This window comes from Bos mutus, chromosome 1, assembly GCF_027580195.1.
Source record: "Bos mutus isolate GX-2022 chromosome 1, NWIPB_WYAK_1.1, whole genome shotgun sequence".
Taxonomy (NCBI): domain Eukaryota; kingdom Metazoa; phylum Chordata; class Mammalia; order Artiodactyla; family Bovidae; genus Bos; species Bos mutus.
The window spans coordinates 80724682-80746773 of record NC_091617.1 but is presented as its reverse complement, the minus strand read 5'-3'; the positions used below and the strand labels follow the sequence as shown (position 1 = coordinate 80746773).

At 40.2% G+C, this 22092-nt stretch overlaps 1 protein-coding gene across 1 annotated transcript in view; it reads right to left on the bottom strand.

Annotated features, from left to right (window-relative positions):
• LIPH (lipase H) overlaps nt 1–21039 on the bottom strand; it is a 54574-nt gene extending 33535 nt beyond the window's left edge. Inside the window, exons 1-3 of the mRNA XM_005903381.2 lie at nt 20854–21039; nt 3699–4066; nt 2487–2595 (exon numbers count right to left, since the gene is read on the bottom strand). Coding sequence (XP_005903443.1) covers nt 2487–2595; nt 3699–4066; nt 20854–20920 — 544 coding nt within the window. The 5' untranslated portion in view covers nt 20921–21039. The remainder of the gene's footprint in view (nt 1–2486; nt 2596–3698; nt 4067–20853) is intronic.
• Between the last annotated feature and the right edge of the window lie 1053 nt (nt 21040–22092).

Genomic DNA, 22092 nt, shown 5'->3' with positions numbered 1-22092 from the left:
ATCTTCTGGTGAAAAGCACAGACTCCTGGGACTTCCTGGTGGTCCAGTGGCTAAGACTTCGCATTCCCAGTGCAGGGGGCCCTGGTTCTATCCTTGGTCAGGGAACTAGATCCCACATGCCACAACAAAGACCCAGTGCAGCCAGATAAATATATTAATTATTTTTAAAAAAGATAAGAAAGCTAGGCTTAAGTTAGTTTTTAAAAAATAAATAAAAGTAGAGACTTTTGGATCCCAAGACCAGAGATCCTGATTCAGCACGTTGGCACCGTATCCAACACTCCAAGATGATTTTTATAAGACTCAAATTTAATGTATTATCAAGTGATGTAGGTACTTGAAGTGTTTTTAAATCCATTCATCTTCATTTGAAGAAATTAATGAAAAGTAATACCAGGAGATGTGCCTGGAGAGGAAAAGGAAAAGCAAGAACAGAAGACAAAGGGGAAATGAAAGAGAAGAAGCAGACAGTCTGGCCTAGATAGTTAGCAAGCAGAACCGCCCAGTTCTTAGGAGTTGGGAGTGGATTATGTCTTTCCCGCCCCACAATCCAGTGATCCCACTCAAGAAGGGCAGTCGGAGGTGAGTGGGGAAGGGAAACGTTTTACCCCTGAGACAAGCGCTTGGGAAGAGGTGAATTTGATGTTGGAGCTCAGTGAGGATGAGGAATTGGAGAACATGGGGCAGTCAGAGGAGACGGAAAATTGAGCTGCAGACTGTGGGCTGAGTCCAGGTCACAAAGCAGGGCCATGTGGGCCCAGGGAAGGGAGGCTGGCTTGGGAAATTTCCATGGTCAGAGGCCAGATTACATTGTATTCCCATCCAAAGCAGTTGTGGGAACAGGCTGGCTGGGTGGCTGAGGAGCAAAATTAGGGGGTAGATAGAATAAGACAATGATGGGCTTGAGCCCCCAACACTAGCACTGGACAGCCCATTTAGCTTATCTCTTCCCAAACTTTGTGATCAGTGACGTCAGGTCAGTAGCTTAAAATCAGCCACAGTGGGAGTATTTACATCATGGAATCAGTAAATGCTATACATTTATTTGTGTGTGTGTGTGTGTGTGTGTGTGTGTGGAGCGCTGATCAGCTTCTAAACACACCACTGGGAAAAGTCCCAGCTCCCAGAGGAGAAGCTCCCAACAGATAAAGAAAACAAGCATATTTGAGCTATTTGTCCTTTGTACCCATAAGGGAAAATGAATTTTTAAAAAGTAAACACATGTTGCTTTCTAAAACATTATAGTAATAATTTTAAAAATTGAAAAAGAGGAACTTCCCTGATGGTCCAGTGACTAAGATTCCGCACTTCCAATGCAGGGATCGCAGGTTGCATTCCACATTGCCACAGCTAAGAGTTTGCATGTTGCAGCTAAAGATCCTGAATGCTGCAACAAAGATCCAAGATTCCCTGTGCCGCAACTAAGACCCAGCACAGCCAAATAAATAAACACTTTTTTAAAACCTGAAAAAATGTTTTGCTTCCCTAGGAAAGCAGGTGAATAAGATGAGGGCAACCTTAGCATTTGGGGTGAAAGTCAGAAAAAAAAAATAGCCCAGGAAAAAATATGACCTCAAGTACCAGGGTTAGAAGACACAGCCAATGTGGAGTATATGTGTGTATGAGAGACAGAGACAGACAGAAGGGGCAGGGGTGTGGGGCCAGAAGACTAGCCCAGGGCCACATGCAAGGTTAAGTACCACATTCAGTCCTGTGGCTCTTAAAGGGTTACCTCTCAATTGTAGCTGATTTGAATCATTTACCTCTCCCCTCCCTCCTTCCATTCACTTCTGCCTTCCAGATTGCCTAGATTTGGAATGGCTATCTCAGGGTAAGGATCAATTCTGGAAAAGATACGGATGGCCAGAAGCCTTGCCTCTCTAAAAGAGAAAGCCTCCCCCAGCCCTTCATCTGTCACTGTGGAAAGTTACTGAGCACCAGGCAAATGAACCCAGCAAAGGGATCTTTCTTTGGAGTTTCACCTGCTGTGTTTCTGAGGGTTTTTATTCTTCTTGGTCTGAAAGCTGATAGTCACAGAGTAAACTCCAGACAACATAATTCCCATCTCATTTACCTACCCTAAGGCTCCGGCTATGCCTGGGGCTATATTACATATGTAGGTCAAACAATCTCGGATTAAATGAAAGGAAGGCTATCTGCTTGGGGCAAAATCCCCATCATAGGACATGGCTGTTTCTGTAGCCATAGAGAAATAAAGTCACCACCAAACTTTTCTATAGCATACACAATTTATAAAGTGTTTGCACATATTTTATTAAATAATAAATTTAATACTGCTGAAGTCAGTTATTACTATGGTCTTCCCTTTGCACAAGAGGACATTTGCTCAGAGCGGTTAAGTAATTAGAAGAGCTGACTTGGAACCCAAGGACTTGGATTGCCTGTATCATGCTCCCCCAGGAAACACAGTCCACAGGCTGGTTATCCTGAGCCCATTCACAGGAAGCCTTACCTGTAATTCTTACCTGTAATTCTCCCCAGCTGGCCATCGTACATCTTTCCAACAAACCCAGCTATGTGGGCTCCTAGACTTACTCCAATTATGTAAATGTCATCCAGAGAAGCTCCTTCTGCCTGGAATTTCAAAAGGTCCATTGTTAAAAATTGTGAGGGGCCAAGGAGTTGACAATACCTGGAGAAATTTCCTAACTGTTGACTTTGGAGAAACATTTCTAAGTGCCTTATGTCCATTACCTTATTAAAATGTCACAACACCCCCACAAACTAGATGCTATTCTTTTGATAATACAGATGAGGAAACTGACTGGGCTGAAGTCTTTTTCCCAAGGTCAAACAGCTGTTGGAAGGGAGTAGGACAGAATTCAAACTGGTCTGTCCAAATACAAACCTGCCTTAATTTTTATGCCATGGTGTCTCCATTCGTGCTTCTGCTGGGAACCAAGCTGAGACATCTTAAAGCCTTCCCCACTGAGGAGAAGGGCAACCAAATATTTTAATGAACTCCTTTATCTTCATGCTGGCTTGGTTAATGAACTACCATAGAGAGGGAAGAAGGAAGACAGGGGCAGGGCATATTGTCCTAGTCCTGGGATAGCTGGTCATGAGTCATTTTAATATTCCCTTTCCCAAGGGTGGTGGCTTAGCTGAGGAGCTCATGTAAAATTTATGTCACCCCTGGCCACAGTGGCCACCAGGTGTGGCTCTCTGAAATAGTCCCGATGTCAAATCACTTTTTATCAGATTGGGTATATCAGTTTTGGTTTTGGATAATCTTATCTCTAAACTTTTGGCAGGTCTAAGAAAAGGAAGAGCTATGGAAGTTGAGGCAACTGAGCATTGAAGCCAGGAAACTGAGCATTGAAGCCAGGAAACCTCTCCTACCCGTTAGGTAACTTTATATGAGTTAGAAAAAGATGTCCCTTCCCCAGGACACTTTGCTGTCATTCACTAGAAATTTATTATAATAGGTATATAAATCTACAGTGTCTACAGAGACAATGGTGCTCTCTTAGATGGATTCCCTGTTCAGTGTACAACCCACACAACCATACCTATGCGCCTTCCCTTCACCCTCCTGGGGGCTTATTCAAAGAACATTTGCAAAACACTGCAAAAATAGTCCTCCTGATCACTGTAGATATCTCTGGGCTTTAAATATCCAGATAATGAGCCAATTCCAATTTGGCTCTGAACCATCTAAGAGAATGCCTCCTTACCAACATTAGGTCGATAAATTCCTTCAAGACTGTTGCCACTTTTCTGGTCTTACTAGAGGCATGGTTGTACATTACAGTTGTAGCTCCTCGATTCCAATCAACGATAACCACATTCATGTCTTCTACAGAGAGCAAACCCTCTACTAAGTCCTCTATCCATACTGGAGGAGAGCCTGTCGGCCTGAATCCATGGACCACAAAGGTGGTTTTCTTAGTCACGTTCAAGTTCCCCAAAACTGTGGAGTTGATGGCTTGTGCGCAGGTTGGGTTTCTCCTTGTGTAGAGCATCAGCTTCACATTTAGTCCTGTTCCAACCACTGCACTGTGAAAACTCAGTTTGGTAAATGAAGGACATGTTTCATCTGTGTCTGAAAATAAAAATTAGATGGTATCATGACAGTTCTTTCCTTAGACAGACATCAAACAGGAGTTCTGTCCTACACTCACTGGAGTTCTTTCCATGTGTCTTACTGTACCTAGCAAGAGGCTGGATCTAGTTGAATGAAGTTTAAACATCATATCTGATTTAGAGTTCATAAGTGGTGTCTTCTTTTTCACTCAGAAAATCATCTTTTGAAATCCTACCCTCTTTTAAGGTATAACCCCAAAGTTACCTTAGTGAATGAAGCCTTCTCCAACTCTCCCAGCCTTAGTTACCGTCTGTCCTTCAACCCAGAACTCCCCAGCTCCTCTCTGTGCCACATTGACAGCACAATGAAGACATTTTCAGGGATGTACTATGGATATTTCTTTATATGGATGTCTATCCCATTAGACCACAGTCTCCTTGAAATGGTGGCTTATGATTAATCTCATATATCCATCACAGTACCCAGCACATAGTAGAGGACTTAGTAACTGAATCTACGGGGTCAAAGCATCTTTCCTTGTCCACAGCTCCCAACTGCAGTGGTGGTGGAGAACATGGTATGCCTGGCTCTACACCTTTCAAACGCATCTGAAACTGTTAACCATGGTGGCCTTTCTCAGGCCTTTCCTTCTTTGCTCAAGCATCATCTTTAAGCATTCACCCTGCTGACTGGACTCGAAGAATGGCCTTAAAAGAAAGGCTGGGGATGTAAAGAGAACAGCTTAAGAGAGCTTAGAGCTTAGAGAGCTTCCCTGGTGGCTAAGCAGTAAAGAGTCCGCCTGCCAATGCAGGAGACGCAGGTTTGATCACTGGTCCGGGAAGATCCCACATGCAGCTAAGCCTGGGCATCACAACTGTTGAACCCATGCTCTAGAGCCTGAAACCACTGAAACCAATGCACCCTAGAACCTGTGCTTCACAACATAGAAGCCACTGGCATGAGAAGCCCAAGCATCACAACTACAGAGTAGCCCCCTCTCACAGCAACTAAAGAAAAGCCCATGCAACAATGAAGAAAGAAAGAAAGAAAGAAAGAATTTTTTTAAAAAAAGAAGAGCCTAGAGCATCTCATAATGGCAGAAATTGAGACAGTGTTTAAAAACATGTCACAGGGACACAGGAACCAACTGGAAGGGGCTTCCACTGACCAGATCTGGGATAATTTGAGGGCAAAATAATTAAGAACATTAATGAGTGATAGGCCGCTCGCATGCCACCCAAGTACCCAGCACAGCCACACACAGAAAATTACGGAGGCTTTGAAATCTCTTACCCTAGAAAAGACATGGTTAAAAATTGAGCCCCAGGGACTTCCCTGGTGGTGAAGTGGATAAGAATCCACCTGGACACAGGTTTGATCCCTGGTCCGGGAAGATTTCACATGCTGCGGACCAACTACAGAGCCCATGCTCCTAGAGACTGTGCTCTGCAACAAGAGAAGCCACCACAGTGAAAAGCCTGTGCACCCCCAAAAAGAGTAATGCCCACTTGTAGCAACTAAGGAAAGCTCTTGCAAAGCCACAAAGACCCAGTGGAGACATAAATAAATAAATGAATAATTTTAAAAAGTTGAGCCCCCAAATCACACATCCTTCTTTTATACTGTCTAGTAGATTGTGCAGTGAGGCCTCCTCGCAGTGTAAATACTATCTTTTTCTTTTTTTTCTCAGCTTTATTGAGACATAACTGACAAATAACATTGAGTAAGTTTAAGGCGTATGACATCACTTTATATTATATATACTAAGAAATGATTACCACAATAAGGTTAGTTAACACACTCATCACCTCACCTAGTTACTGTGTGTATATTGAGAAGAGAACATTTAAAATCAACTCTCAATAAATTTCAAATATACAATACAGTATTTTTTAACTACCATGCTGTGTATTATACACCCAGGACTTATTCATCTATGTAAACATTTTCTCCATCAGTTGGCCCCTTTCATTTTTCCCTTCCTGTAGATTGCTTGTCCCAGGAGAACCTGGACTGAAACTTATCTGGTGCTTGTAGAACAAGCCCAACAGTAAATAATTGTCCAGTTAATCATTTTATTGAAGAGTGCCGAAGTAGGGCTGAGCCTGTGGGACGTAGCCATCAGTAAAACTGGGTTTTGTTCCTGGTTGTGTGACTGACTCACCAGATGGCCTGGGGAAGTCATGTCATTTTTCACTCTCTACCTACCTGCCCAAGAGAGTTATGTAGTGGATATTAATTATGAATGAGATCATATTGGGGAAGATAGAGTGCCCTTTCCAAAGAAAGAGATTGCTTAATTACTGTGTTTGTTCATTTTGAGCCAAATGAGCCATACTAGGTCAAAGTGTCATAAAACCACATATCTGAGCACTTGCAAGGCTCAGAGATGTGTCCTGAAGTTTGGGGCCAAAGCTGTTTTTCAGCAGCAACTGCCAACTTTAATGTCTACAGGATGGGTGATCTTTTTGGCCTGCTGAGTCCTTTCTAGAAGCCCTTAAAGTTGACAGTTACTGAAAGGCAAGAAGGGCAGAACACGTAAATATTTACTTTTCACTTGATAGAACCGCTGTGACTTCAAGTATTTTTAAATGTCTTAGTTATGTTTATAATGGCTTTGCGCTCTGGAAAAGGCTATGTGGATTTTGCCTGTCGCTCTTTTGCTTTTTTTTCCATTGTATTTTCTTTCTCATGCTGGGAAGTTTATAGCCCGCTTTAATTTTTCTGGCAAGAAAAAATTGAGCTCTATAACTTTATATGAAATCCTTTTGTTTCTATTTTACGGGATGTCAGTGTGTGGATTGTAGGTCAGTGGACTATATGCAGAAGTGCTCCAGACGTAGGTATATTTATTCAGATTTAATTATGCTCCAGTGTGAACCCCTGGCAAGGAGTTTGGGGCATCTGGAAACTGTATTTCAGACTGTCGTGGAGCATATTTGAAAATTCTGCCATGAATCCGGCTGCTGATCTTTGTCAGAACAGTTGTCTTTCCTTATTGTGCTCCAGTCCTTACTTGAGTAACTCGAGACAGTGTCTAATGACTTTCTGATATAAATGATGAGGGCATTAGCATACTCAGTACTTCTCCTCTCTGACCCAGTGTCTACCTCCTGATTTTTATTAGTTATAAAATTACTTTTAGCTCTTCTGGCGATTACTTTTTCAGTTTAAAAATAAATATTTAAGCCTCTTTGTACTGGTATATGACTCAGAGAGTGTTTCTGTTCTATTTAGTGTTATTATTCTAGCTCCTCCAAATCTACCAAGAAAGTTGAGAAAGCTACTGCTCACATATTGCCTCCTGTATTGTATATCCTCCTTAACCCTTTTTTAAGAACACAAACACAAATGTACTCGCACAAACATACACTTTGGGTTCCCTCTGTCAAAATACAGTCAGTCCTCTTCATTCAGGAATTTCATACTTGTGAATTCACCTACTCAAAATTTATTTGTAATCCCCCAAATCAAACATTTCTCACCCTTGCTCTGCATCTCAGTGGTTTGGGTGTGCCTCATCCCAGGGATGCCCACTCCACTCCCTAGGAAGGAGGGCCCCCTCTTTCCATTTCCCTTCCATGGTTTCTCTCCTCTATCCTCCTCCGTGGTGACAGGTAGACCCTGCCACTTGAGGAAAGGTCAGCAGGGGACCTCTGTTTTACATTAGAAGGAGAAAATGATTTGGCTTCCACTTTTTCAAAATCCAGCTATGTCAACAATAAAGCTGACACTTTTAGCCACGGGTCAGTTTCTCAGTTAGTTAAAACCCAGAGGAAAGAGGAGTGTGACTGCCACCCACACCTCAGCAGCAGACTGGGAGCCCTTGAGGGCAGAAATTTTATTTTTAATAAATTAAAAAATTACATAATATTTAATGCATATAAAATAAGAATGCAGAATATTTGCAAGTGATAAAGCACAGTAGTAAACACTCTATCTAAAGACCTAAAATAAAACCCAAATATATTTGTAACCCCTGAAATTAATCATGCGCAGACCCGTGCCGAGTGGCAAAAAGAAAAATCTGAGTTGCTCCACACGACACTCTCAGCAGTGGTCAAACACACCAACGTCTGCCTTCTTGTTTCAGTTCTTGCAACAAATGTCCTTTTCCTAGCCTCTTACTGCCACATTTTTTGCTTCTTGTGCCTTTACTTTGTGATTTCTCTGTTTAAAATCCCCCAAACATAGTCCTCAATTGCTGGCTGGAGTTTCTAAACTCATAAAGGCTGTGATGTTACCTTCCAGAGAAAATGTGTTACATAAGCTTTGTTCAGCTATGAGTTATAGTGCTGGCCATGAGTTCAATGTTAGCGAGTCAATGATATGTATTAAATACAGTGTCTTTAAACAGAAACACATGTAAAATCAGATTATGTATTGATTGATCAGTCAAAAAAAATGCTGTAACCAGAGGCTCCCCAGAACCTAACCCTTTATTTCCCCTCCGAGCAATGGTCCAGTAACTGCTACTTCAGTGCCTGAGCGCCTTTACAGAACAGGAACTGCCATGGATAATGAAGGTGAAGTTTATATAAAATTTATCTTCTAGAACTGTATTTCCCTGGTTATGTAGTTTTAGTTCTAGCAAGTACAAGATCATTGCTCACAGTGAGTCCTTTGCCTGGCCTTCTCCATTCGCTCCTGAATGACTCGCTCTTGCTTTCAAGACAGGCTCCTGGATGGCCCTTCACCCATCCCCAGCTGTGCTCAAGGGATAAGGAACTTGCATGGGGGACAGACCCAGCCTTAGGAATGAGGGACTGCCCGTGATCTAACCCTCACAGGCTCTGGGGCTGGTAGAAACTGTTAATTTTTTCAATAGGACAATTTTATCCTGTTTCTTTTGTTTGATTGTTCCGAGACGTTCCTGGATGCAGTTTGATTAGTTACAATTAAACTTGACTTTTTTTTTTTTAAGTTGGATAAGTGTGGGGTGGCTAGTGGATAACATATTCACTATATTATTCTCATCTGTAAGTGAACTCCTTGGCCTAAATGATGCTCTGACTTTATACGCTTTCCCCCAGGATTTATAGATATTCTACTTCCTCCTTGTGGTGAATTCCACTCCATTTTTTCCCATAAATTTTACCCGTTTTTTTATACCACAAACCTGAAACATTTTTTCCTTTTCTGAAATAACTTCCCCCACTAGCACAGAAGTTCCAAGAAAACTAATCTATTTGACCATTTGTCCATTCTTACATTCCCAGTGCCAAGAACAGGGCCTGCTTCAAATATTTCCTGGATAGACGGATATCAATCTATTAACACATCAGTCAGCCATTCAGAGTGATTCATATAAATACTATATAGTGTATGACATAATGTTTATAAAGTAAATGAAGCATGAAATGCATTGTGACTGAAATTATTAGAAATACATCTGCAGGAGACACAGCCTGGAAAATCATATGCAAACAACAATAGGTCGTGCACTCCACCCCAAAGTTCTTTGTTTAAAATTGCTTAAGTTATTAATCCTTTTCCTCTCAGAATTAACACCGTTTTTAAAAGAATATATTACATTTATCTTATTTTGGACTATGTTACAAATTGGTTTAAGCCTCTCTAGGGCAGGCACTGCGTTGTTTTTAGTCTAGTGGTGTGTACCCAGCACCAAGCTCAAGAACTTGTCTTGTTGTTGGGCCTGAAATTCTCAGGCACTTTGGAGAGCATGTAAGGAGTAGATACATGTGAATAACAAATTTGTTACATTGCTTCACCCTCATATAGTTCTTTACATTTTACTTTGGGCTTCTCTGGTGGCTCAGACTGTAAAGAATCTGCCTGTCATATGAGAGACCTGGGTTTGATCCCTGGGTTAGGAAGATCTCCTGGAGAAGGGAAGGGCTATTCACTACAACTGAGCAACTCACACACACACACACACACACACACACACACACACACACGCCTTCAGAAAGCAAACCTCGTTATTTCGTTGTTTTGTTACAAAGTCAAGTTTGCTCAGAGGTAGTATTAACAGCTCAGCAGAACATGTTAAACGGGTTTCTAAAGCTTAACCTCTTCTATTAGAGTTTATTTGAAAGGGGAGAAACTTTGCCTTTACTCTTCAGACTACTTTGAAATTCAATCCCTTTGAAATGCCATTTCCTGTTTACAATCAGAAAATAACAGCTGGATGGGTGACGTCTCCCATCCATTGATGAATTCAGACCCTTGGGTAGGGCAGGGCTGATTATCATTTACTGTCTTCCTTCTGTTAAATTAAAAGAAACATATTCAAATAGGATGTCAGGAAAAGCTAGCTATCTTCAGAGATAAATTATATGTGCCTGAGATACTTTATTATAATCTAATACATGACTGCCCATGGGCCAAATCCAGCCATGATCATTAGCATATTGTCTTTAGTTGTTTTCTTGGTATAACCAAAATTGAGTGGTTTAACAGTGACCACTGTCCCACAGAGCTGAAAATATTTACTATCTGGCTCTCTACAGAAGTTTGCCAGCTTTGGTCTAATATCTTAACCAAATTTTCCAGGCAAGAATACTGGAGTGATTGCTATTTCCTACTACAAGGGATCTTCTTGACCCAGAAATCAAACCTGTCTCTTGCATCACCTGCACTGGCAGGTAAATTCTTGACCACTGCACCACCCGGCAAGCCCTTGCCAACTCTGGTCTAAGGTCTTACACAAAAACACAACACAATTTTGGAAAGAGCCTAGGTTTTGGAGACAGACCTAGGTTTGAAGTTCAACGCCATTGCCTATGAGTTATGTGATTTCTCTTAATTAATTACCTAACCTCTCCAGGCCTCAGTTTTGCACGTGTAAAATGATCGTAATAATGCCAATCTGTCAGGCAGTGCTTTGCAGAGTCATAGTGAGCCCAAGGCAAAAGAAAAAACACACCATGTAAATGTACGCTTTTACATGTGTGTGCTAAGTTACTTCAGTCCTGTCTGACTCTTTGCGACCCCATGGACTGTAGCCCACCAGGCTCCTCTGTCCATGGGGATTCTCCAGGCAAGAATACTGGAGTGGATTGCCAGGCTCTTCTCCCGGGGATATTGCCAACCCATGGATCCAACCTGCATCTCTTATGTCTTTTGCATTGGCAGGCAGCTTATTTACCACTAGTACACCTGGGAAATCCATACATATTTATACAAGTATACATTTATTTATCAAAATATCCTCCCATATTTTGAACCAAGTGAAGAATAACCCTTCATTATTTAATCTGTTCATACACTGTGGTCACCTCTTATAATATAAACCACCTAGCAAGGAAGTAAGTTGTCACGGAGCCAGAAATGCAGGACAATTAGAAATGATTTTTTCTGTTGTACAATAACACCGACAAGTAAAATGATCAGTAATATATCTTAGTAAAATGTTTGACATTCTGTTCATCATAGATTTGTGTTGATTTTGATCTTTTAAAAATATTGCATTAAAATATCATCTATGCATGATCAGATCAGATTAGATGAGATCAGTCGCTCAGTCATGTCCAACTCTTTGCGACCCCATGAATTGCAGCACACCAGGCCTCCCTGTCCATCACCAACTGCCGGAGTTCACTCAGACTCACGTCCATCGAGTCAGTGATGCCATCCAGCCATCTCATCCTCTGTCGTCCCCTTCTCCTCCTATCCCCAATCCCTCCCAGCATCAGAGTCTTTTCCAATGAGTCAACTCTTCGCATGAGGTGGCCAAAGTACTGGAGTTTCAGCTTTAGCATCATTCCTTCCAAAGAAATCCCAGGGCTGATCTCCTTCAGAATGGACTGGTTGGATCTCCTTCCTTGCAGTCCAGGGGACTCTTAAGAGTCTTCTCCAACACCACAGTTCAAAAGCATCAATTCTTCGGCACTCAGCCTTCTTCACAGTCCAACTCTCACATCCATACATGACCACAGGAAAAACCATAGCCTTGACTAGACGAACCTTTGTTGGCAAAGTAATGTGTCTGCTTTTGAATATGCTATCTAGATTGGTCATAACTTTCCTTCCAAGGAGTAAGCGTCTTTTAATTTCATGGCTGCAGTCACCATCTGTAGTGATTTTGGAGCCCAGAAAAATAAAGTCTGACACTGTTTCCACTGTTTCCCCATCTATTTCCAATGAAGTGGTGGGACCGGATGCCATGATCTTCATTTTCTGAATGTTGAGCTTTAAGCCAACTTTTTCACTCTCCACTTTCACTTTCATCAAGAGGCTTTTGAGTTCCTCTTCACTTTCTGCCATAAGGGTGGTGTCATCTGCATATCTGAGGTGATTGATATTTCTCCCGGCAATCTTGATTCCAGCTTGTGTTTCTTCCAGCCCAGCGTTTCTCATGATGTACTCTGCATAGAAGTTAAATAAACAGGGTGACAATATACAGCCTTGACGAACTCCTTTTCCTATTTGGAACCAGTCTGTTGTTCCATGTCCAGTTCTAACTGTTGCTTCCTGACCTGCATACAGATTTCTCAAGAGGCAGATCAGGTGGTCTGGTATTCCCATCTCTTTCAGAATTTTCCACAGTTTATTGTGATCCACACAGTCAAAGGCTTTGGCATAGTCAATAAAGCAGAAATAGATGTTTTTCTGGAACTCTCTTGCTTTTTCCATGATCCAGCAGATGTTGGCAATTTGATCTCTGGTTCCTCTGCCTTTTCTAAAACCAGCCTGAACATCAGGAAGTTCACGGTTCACATATTGCTGAAGCCTAGCTTGGAGAATTTTGAGCATTACTTTACTAGCATGTGAGATGAGTGCAATTGTGCAGTAGTTTGAGCATTCTTTGGCATTGCCTTTCTTTGGGATTGGAATGAAAACTGACCTTTTCCAGTCCTGTGGCCACTGCTGAGTTTTCCAAATTTGCATTAAATATTAAATAAGAGTAAAATATTTAGATATTAAAGTATCACTTGTGTTGCATTAAAATATTACAAAAATAAAATATTTTACTGCATTAAAAAAAAAGTCATAAGTTGACTTATCTTGATTACTATTTTGGTGTCCCTTCCAAATGTTGCACTTGGTGAGTGCCTTACTTGCCACACTCTAACCCCAGCCTGGCTGTCAGGTCTGATGAGAGAATGAGAGAAAATGCCTGTGAAGTATCTAAAGTGTTACATGATACATTGTAGATGCCAAAAAACTAGTAACTATTTTATTTATTTTTCTGTTTATTTATTTGGCTGTGCCGGGTCTTAGTTGTGGCATGTGGGATCTAGTTCCCTGACCAGGGATTGAACCCGGGCCCCCTACATTGGGAGTGCGGAGTTTTAATCATTGGACCACCAGATGTTATTGCTGTTCTCCAGCCACTAAATCTTGTCCGACTCTTCGCGACCCCATGAACTGCAGCATGCCAGGCTTCTCTGTCCATTGCTATCTCCCTGAGTTTTAACATATCTCAAATTTATGTCCTTTGAGTCAGTGATGCCATCCAACCATCTCATCCTCTGTTGCCCACTTCTCCTCTTGCCCTCAGTTTTCCCCAGCATCAGGGTCTTTTCCAGTGAGTCAGCTCTTTGCATCAGGTGGCCAGAGTATTGGAGCTTCAGCATCAGTCCTGCCAATGAATATTCAGGGTTGATCTCCTTTAAGATGGACTGGTTTGATCTCCTTGCTGTCCAGGGGACTGTCAAAAGTCTTCTCCAGCACCACAGTTTGAAAGTGTCAATTCTTCTGCACTCAGCCTTCTTTATGGTCCAACTCTTACATCCATACACGACTACAGAAAAAACCATAGAATTGACTATACAGACCTTTGTCAGCAAAGTGATGTCTCTGCTTTTTAAAACACTGTCTAGATTTGACATAGCTATTCTTCCAAGGAGCAAGTGTCTTTTAACTTCATGGCTGCAGTCATCATCTGCATTGATTTTGGAGCCCTAGAAAATGAAATCTGACACTGTTTCCATATTTTCATATTTGCTATGAAATGATAGGACTGGATGACATGATCTTAGTTGTTTGAATGTTGAGTTTTAAGTCAGCTTTTCCCACTCTCTTTTACCTTCATCAAGAGGCTCTTTAGTTCCTCTTTACTTTCTGCCACTTTTTACCACAAGAGAAGTCCCCCAAACTAGTAATTGTTAATGATATTGATAAATTGGGTTAATAGTATTGATCTCATAGGATTATGAAGACTAAATAAGTAAATCACTTAGTATGAGATTTGACATAAAACAAGTGCTAAATAAATTCCTTCCTTCCATCATTTTAGTTTCCTTAATTCAACCAAGGATTTGGAAAAGGGAAGCTTTATTAGCCAGTATACAAGTGAGGTTCTTCTCCCTGACAAGGTAAAACAAATAATCTATTTGGATCATCAACTTGCTCATATTAAAATAAAGTTGGTCCCTTATTCCTTAGCCATTTAGCCCACTCTAGCATTCCTTTAGGAAATGAAATTCTAAGATCTTCAAACTAGCTGATTTGAAATGACAAGAGCAAATAAATTCTCCAGGACTTTCTTACTCACCAAAGACAACCCTAATCTAAAAAAATTAATATACCAAGAAGTTTACATTTCTTTTAGTTAAAATATCTGAAAACAGGGACTTCCCTGATGGTCCAGTGGTTAAGAATCCACCTTGCAATGAAAGGGCAGTTGCAAGGAATTAAAACCCCACATGCCTCAGAGCAGCTAAGCCCATGAGCCTCAACTACTAAGCCGGAGTGCCACAGCTAGAGAGGCTGTGTGCTGCAACTACCACCTGATCCGACACAGCCAGAAAAATAAATTAAGAAACATATTTTTTTTAAAGACCTGAAAATAACCATACTTTACTCTTGTACTTAGAATGTTGATCAGGTAGGTGTTTTTTCACCTTTATATCAAGCAGGTTTTTTTGGCTAATAAATACCTTTTAGGTAACAAACATGGTTCCACATGCTACAACACGGATGAATCTTGAAAATGCTATAACATGTGAAAGATGGCAGTCACAAAAGACCACATGTTATATGATTCTATTCATACGAAATGTCCAAAATAGGGAAATCTATACAGACAGAAAGTAGATTAGTGGTTGCTTAGAGCTTGGGGATGGGAGGAGATGGAGAGATGGGGTACAGTAAAGGGTATTCAGTTCCCTTTTGAGGTCATGAAAGAGCTCTAAAATTGACTGGTGACAGTTGCATATATCTGTGAATATATTAAAAAACACTTTAAATGGGTGGATTGTATGGTATGTGAATTATATCTTAATAAAACTGATTTTTAAAAAATTGCTCTTGTAATTTCACACTTTCAGGGAAAGAATAAAAAAAAACAGGGTGGGGCTTCCCTGGTGGCTCAGTGGTGAAGAATCTGCCTGCCAATGCAGGAGACACAGTTTCAATCCTGGTCCAGGAAGATCCCATATACCTCAGAACAACTAAGCCTGTGCACCACAACTCCTGAGCCTGTGCTCCAGAGCCTGGGAACTGCCACTACTGAAGCCCATGCTTCCTGGAGCCTCGTGCTCCACAAGAGAAGCTACTGCAGTGAGAAGTTCACATGCTGCAGAGTGGCCTCCACTTGCTGCAACTAGAGGGAAAAAAACCCGAGCATCAACAAAGACCCAGTACATCCAAAAATACAGTAAATAGACAAAATTATTAAAAAAAAAAGTGAAAAAAAGACAAAAAGTCTTTTGGAGGTGACTGGGCAGAAGTTTCATTTTTTGGTCACAATCAAATCAGGCTCCTCATTTTCCAGTTTGTTTTCTTTCACCTTGAAAACGGAGGTTGACAGACCTCCATTTTCTATCACTGCAGGCTAAATAAAGCCCTGACTTTGGTCAGTCTGTTGGCAGTTGGGGAGTGATTGTAGCTAGCTGTTTCTGCACAAAACAAATTACTCTTATTCTCAGCCTTAGGGACTAAATATAATTATTATTTTGTTTTACCACAGAAAGTTGAGTTAGTTACATAAAATGTCCTCTTGGTTGGAAAGATATATTTTGTTTTTATCCACTAGCTATATTTCTTTAGGCTACAACCAACAAAACAGGGAGAAATCTATTTCCCTAGATTGGCTTATTTGGAGTGAGTCTCAGTTGGATAAAAAAGTGTGATTCCCTCAGACTGATCACTGACAACCTTGTTTCCTTTCTGATATAAACTTCCAAGGGATCCTTTGGCTCTGTATTCGCAAGATACACTGCCTTGATGTTAAATGCCCATGCTATCTTGGGGTCATGCTAAGTTCTGGCTTTTGGCTTCTACCTGCCTTTGGAAGAACCGATTTCATCTCCCATGTGTCTGATTGGGGAAAACTCCTACAGAAAGAGGAAACTCCTCATTCACATCCAAAGAGGTGTCTGTGAAGGGAGATGGTGGAACTGTAGGCGGAAATACCCCACTGATGAAGCAATTGTGAGTGGGGCAAGAGGACAGAAGGCTCTGAGATTCTACAAGAGTCGATGAGCAAAGACTGGTTCCTATTAAACCTCTCAATATGGCCGAGTCAGCTTATCAAAAGTCAAAGTGTCAATTTCTCTCAGACCCATGATTGGTGAAGTTCAGTTCACTAACCTCCAAACCCCCGTGACAGCAGTGAAATTCCACCTAATTTCACCCTGATGCACCATATCGAGTCAGGAAGTAAAACAGGGAGGGCTCTGACTCACACTTCTTTCCTGTCAAGTTTTGGGTTCCAAGGCGGGCTCCAGCTCTCATTTCCCCCACCTCTAAACATGACGCAAATGTGTATGAATAACTTCTTTAGAACAGAGGTCCACAGACAGGGTATATTGACTCGATGCTGCCTAAAAATCCTGAGATTCAGATGTAGATGAAGGAATACACTGTTGAATATTTTGCCTTCTAGGCAGTGGATGCCAAGTCAGTGTCCAGGACACACAGCCCACCACATGTTGACTGATGGAGCCAGGAGCTTTCCAGAAACCCACACCTGAGCACACTCTTAAGCTTGCTTAAAAACATTGTTCTGCAGGAACTTCCAAAAGTCTCAGAAATAAACATCTCTTTAGTCCAGAAATTTTGACTCGGAGAAATTAGAAAATGAGTTGGACTCCTACTTTGAAGAGAGAAGTGGAAGGGGAAGGTGACATGTCCCTACAATGAAATTCTACTGATTTTTTCTTTTTAATCTGAAAAGTAACTCAGTTTATATTTTTTATGCAGAGAACAACACTGAATTTGGCATTAAAAATCCATCCTGAGCCAGACTGAGATGGGTTCACAGTTGGCCAGGGCTAAAATTGATGGAATATCTTTGTTTCTCTTATATACTGGCAGAGGCAGGCAAGAAAAAAATGGGCTGAATGCCTTCTTCATTGGAAGGATGTCTCTGCTTTTAACGACCAGCTTGAATTTCTTTAGGATATAACCCAGGAAACAAACGAGATGCCAAATTTCCTTACTCTTATCTCTTAATCATGTGCAAAAGATATGCACCTTCATGCTCCACCCCTTAGTCACCTTTGTTTCTCCTGGAGACAGGTGAGTCACACAGTGGCGTGCATGCACACGCACGCGCACACACACACACACACACACACACACACACACGGAGTTATAAATCATTCTGAAGGGAGTTTCCAATATTTGAGGAGATAATTCTTTCTCTGATTTGGCACAAAGGTATTCTTTAGGAAAATATCTACCTAGTTTTGCACAAGTTACTATAGGTCAAAATTTTGATAGCAGGGTAACTTTAAAAATTACTTATGAACACAACATTGTACATCAACTACAGTCCAGGATAAAATTGTAAAAAAAATTTAAAAATTTATAACATTAATCAGCCTCTGTTCCTTGAACCACCTGCAAGCTGAAAAGCAATGTGAATTTGTTTAATATACAGATTCCAGGACCTTACTCCAGACCCACTGAGTCTAGATCTCTGGAGATAGTCTGCATTTTCAACAAATTCCAAAAATGATTCTGGTAGAGTCTGCCAGCCATTGCTCCGTACTCTAGTAAGAGTATGGCCAAAATTCCCATCATGATTTCATGAAGGTTAGAGTAACAAAATAAAAATCTCTGAAAGTAAAAGACTTGTATTCTTGGGATTTCAGAATCACATCTTAATCACTTGCTCATTTTTGGACTGCAAGCCAAGGAAGGGAAAAACAATAAGTAAATGTATCTGTGATTGATAATTTCTGCTTATTATTTAATATCCTCCCCCATGAAAGTTCTCAGATCATGGTTTTGCAGATACTAAGAAGACTGGATTTAGCTTACAGCAATAATTAAGTATTTTCCTTCCAGCTATGGAAGTTTATCGTGATGTATCTTGATCTGCTTGGGTTCTATTAGGTAGCAGTGGGTCTTGTGGAGTGACTTAAAGCAAGACTTTACTGATGAGATACCGTTAAGGAAAACCTTTCCACATGGCGTTAGTGGTAAAGAACCCGCCTGCCAATGCAGGAGAAGTAAGAGACATGGATTTGGACCCTAGGTTGGTAAAATCCTCTGGAGGAGGGCATGACAACCCATTCCAGTACTTTTGCCTGGAGAATCACATGGACAGAGGAGGCTGGCAGGCTGCAGTCCATAGAGTTGCACAGAGGCAGACATGACTGAAGCGACTTAGCACGCAAAAGGCAGGTCAATGGTTACCAGATGGGGGAGGGACACATTGGGAATTTGAGGTTAACTGCTATGCAGAGACCTTCTGTATAGCACAGGGAACTATACTCACTATCTTCTAATAACTTATCTTATTCATGCTTAGTCGCTTAGTCCTGCTCGACTTTTTGCGAACCCATGGACTGTAGCCCTCCAGGCTCCTCTGTCCATGGAATTTTCCAGGCAGGAAGACTGGAGTGGGTAGCCATTTCCTCCTCCAGGGGATCTTCCCAACCCAGGGACTGAACCCGAGTCTCCTGTGTCTCTTGCATGGCAGGTAGATTCATTGTAAATGAACTATACTTGGTTTTAAAAATTAAAAAAGATATTCTAAAAAAGGCAGGTCACAAAAAATTAAGTTCCAACTTTGTAACTGAAATATATAATAGGAGACTTGAAGAAAGTACCCACAAAATACAATCAGGTTCTTGTGTTAAGGTTAGTTCCCACTGCCCTTGTTCAGTTCAGTTCAGTCGCTCAGTCGTGTCCCACGACTGACCCCATGAATCGCAGCACGTCAGGCCTCCCTGTCCATCACCAACTCCCGGAGTTCACTCAGACTCACGTCCATCGAGTCAGTGATGCCATCCAGCCATCTCATCCTCTGTCGTCCCCTTCTCCTCCTGCCCCCAATCCCTCCCAGCATCAGAGTCTTTTCCAATGAGTCAACTCTTCGCATGACGTGGCCAAAGTACTGGAGTTTCAGCTTTAGCATCATTCCTTCCAAAGAAATCTATCTCTAAATCTATTTTACTTAAAAAAAAAATTGTGATAATAACCACAAACTCTAAAATGGTGACCTCTCAATTTAAAATATTATCAATATTTTATTTTTTGTTTTTTGAAAATTTATTTATTTTAATTAATTTATTTAAAATTTAACTAATATTTTAAGTAATTTATTTTAATGTCTCTTTACAATAATTTAATTCATTTATTTTAATTGGAGGCTAATTACTTTACAATATTGTAGTGGTTTTTGCCATACATTGACATGAACCAGCCAGTCACCTATCTTGAACCCCACCTCCCACCTCCCTCTCCAAATATTATCAATATTTTAATTTTAACTTACTATTAAATCACCTTCAAAAGCACAAATTAAGAAAAATTTATTATAAGCCTGAAATACTAACAAATAATTTTTCCATTTCCCACTGAAACTATTTACAGGCATAAATACATGATTTTGGTATGATTTTACAACTAAGTTGTAATCTTAGTTTACCTACAAATTTGAGTTCTGCTTTTTGGACTTCTTTTATAATATGACATGTTATATTATAAACATGCTTGCACATTTCTGCATAGCCTCAGAATTATTTTGAAGGTTACGTATTTTAAAAAGTTGTTACATTGTACTTTCCATTCCTTTATGTAGAAACATTTCTGTTGTATCTAGTTTTGAGATTACAGATGACATAGAATCATCTTTGTATAAAAGATTCTTTTTCTTTTTCTTTTATAAGATATTTCTTTAGAACAAATTCTCAGCAATGGTTTTACTAGTTCAAAGGACATGAACGTTTTTATGGGTTCTAATGTATAGCATACTTCCCTTCAGAAAAATTATACCAATCTTCATTACTTAAACTATGTGAAAAAGTACTGGACTTCTAAAAAGCTGAGAAGTGTTGAGTTTTTTTTTTTTTTTTTTTTTTTCATTTAATTTTTGTTACTTTGTTGCAAACATTACTCTATTAATTTTATTTATTCATTATGATTAATAATTTTGTATATATGTATGCCTGTAAGTGCAATAATTTTAAGTTATCAATATACCAGACACCATTCCAAGAGGTTTTACATATATAAAATCATGGGTTTTTTTAAATGAAAATAATTTAAATAAACATTTGATGCATGAAAGCTATAAAAACCTACACTGTCTGTAGTGGATATTAAAGTAAAATTTTTAAATCCCCAGGAAATAAATGATCTTAATTCATAGTAGAAAAGCACAGAAAAATTAACTATGAAAGAAAGCAACACCACTCTAGATTTTTCAGAATATTTCCTTTTGTACATCAGAACAGGTAATTGAAAGGAATAATAGTTTCTTTTACTACTGAGGAAAAAGAAGGTCTTTTCAGAAATAGAAAAAGGTTAATCCATATCTTCTTTCCTGAAAAAAAATAACTGTATGACACTTGGAAAGTCTAGTGAAGGAACTAGGATGATAAAAAGTAGTAGTAAATTTTTTAAAAAAAATTAAGGAAACTATTCAATAAATGACTTACCTGATCTCACCAAGCACATCAAACTGAGGAGGAAGTATAATCTCAGCATATGGAAAGTGGAGCCCATGTATGTCACATTCGTACAAAGGATTTTCTTCCCAGAGTCTTAGCCTCTATACTCAGAGCTTAGATAACTAACCCGGACGATGTGCGGTGACAACAGGAAGTTCCCCAGGGACTGCAGGCAGGTCCCAACCCTTTCAGGCTTTGTGACTCCTCCTCCTTTCAATAAAAGGTCAGGTGTATTTCTGCTTGCACAATTTTATGCAGATCTAGATATTATAATACGTATTTGCAGAATGACGAGTTCAAAATAGTTTCATTCCTTGTGGGCGGTTTATTAGTCGTTTGGCTTGGTGTGTTGAAATCAGGTGTGATCTGAGATATTTTTCCCTTTTGTTTCTGTGAATGAAAGAAATCTGGTGGGTCTTCTGTTGGCCTGTGTATACCAAATTACCTTTTCTGTTTATTTACACACTCATTTCTCAGAGGACAGTCTTTAGATTTTATTGTTGTTGCTGTTGTTTAGTCTCCAAGTTGTGTCCAATTCTTCGGGGACCCCATGGACTGTAGCCTGCCCGGTTCCTCTGTCCATGGGATTTTCCAGGCAAGAATACTGGAGTGGGTTGTCATTTCCTTCTCCAGGGGATCTTCCAGACACAGAGATCAAACCTTGCATTGCAGTGGGACTTTTTACCCCTTAACCACCAGGGAAGCCCTAGATTTTATTAAGAACATTTTATTAATAAGTCCAATCATGTACCTATATTTGTAAAAATATGCTTCAGATTAAAAGAAACCTTAAAACGTTTCTATCTTAATTTTTATTTTTTTGCCATTCAGAGTTCCTCTCTCTCTCTCAGTTCTTTCTCCTCCCTCTTGTCCCTCTCCTCCTCTCCTCCCCTCTTCCTTTTCCTCTCCCCCTTCTCTCCCCTCTTTTCTGTTCTTCTCCTCTTCCTTTCTGTCCTTCTTCAAGAAAAAAATAGATGAAAAAGCTTTAAATAGAGAACTGGGCCAGAATCCATGCATCTCAAAATAGGGAGTAACTAAATTTGTGCTCCATAGCTACAGGGTAATTTAATTCTTCTCTGGTGGAAGAGTTTGCAACAGTTTCTCTGGCTTGTGACGGTGGTCTGAAAAGCTGAAAACTAGATGAACAAATGCAGAAACTACTTAAGAATACATTTACATCCAAAGCATAGGCAAAATCCACTAGTCATTTAACATTGTTTATGAAGT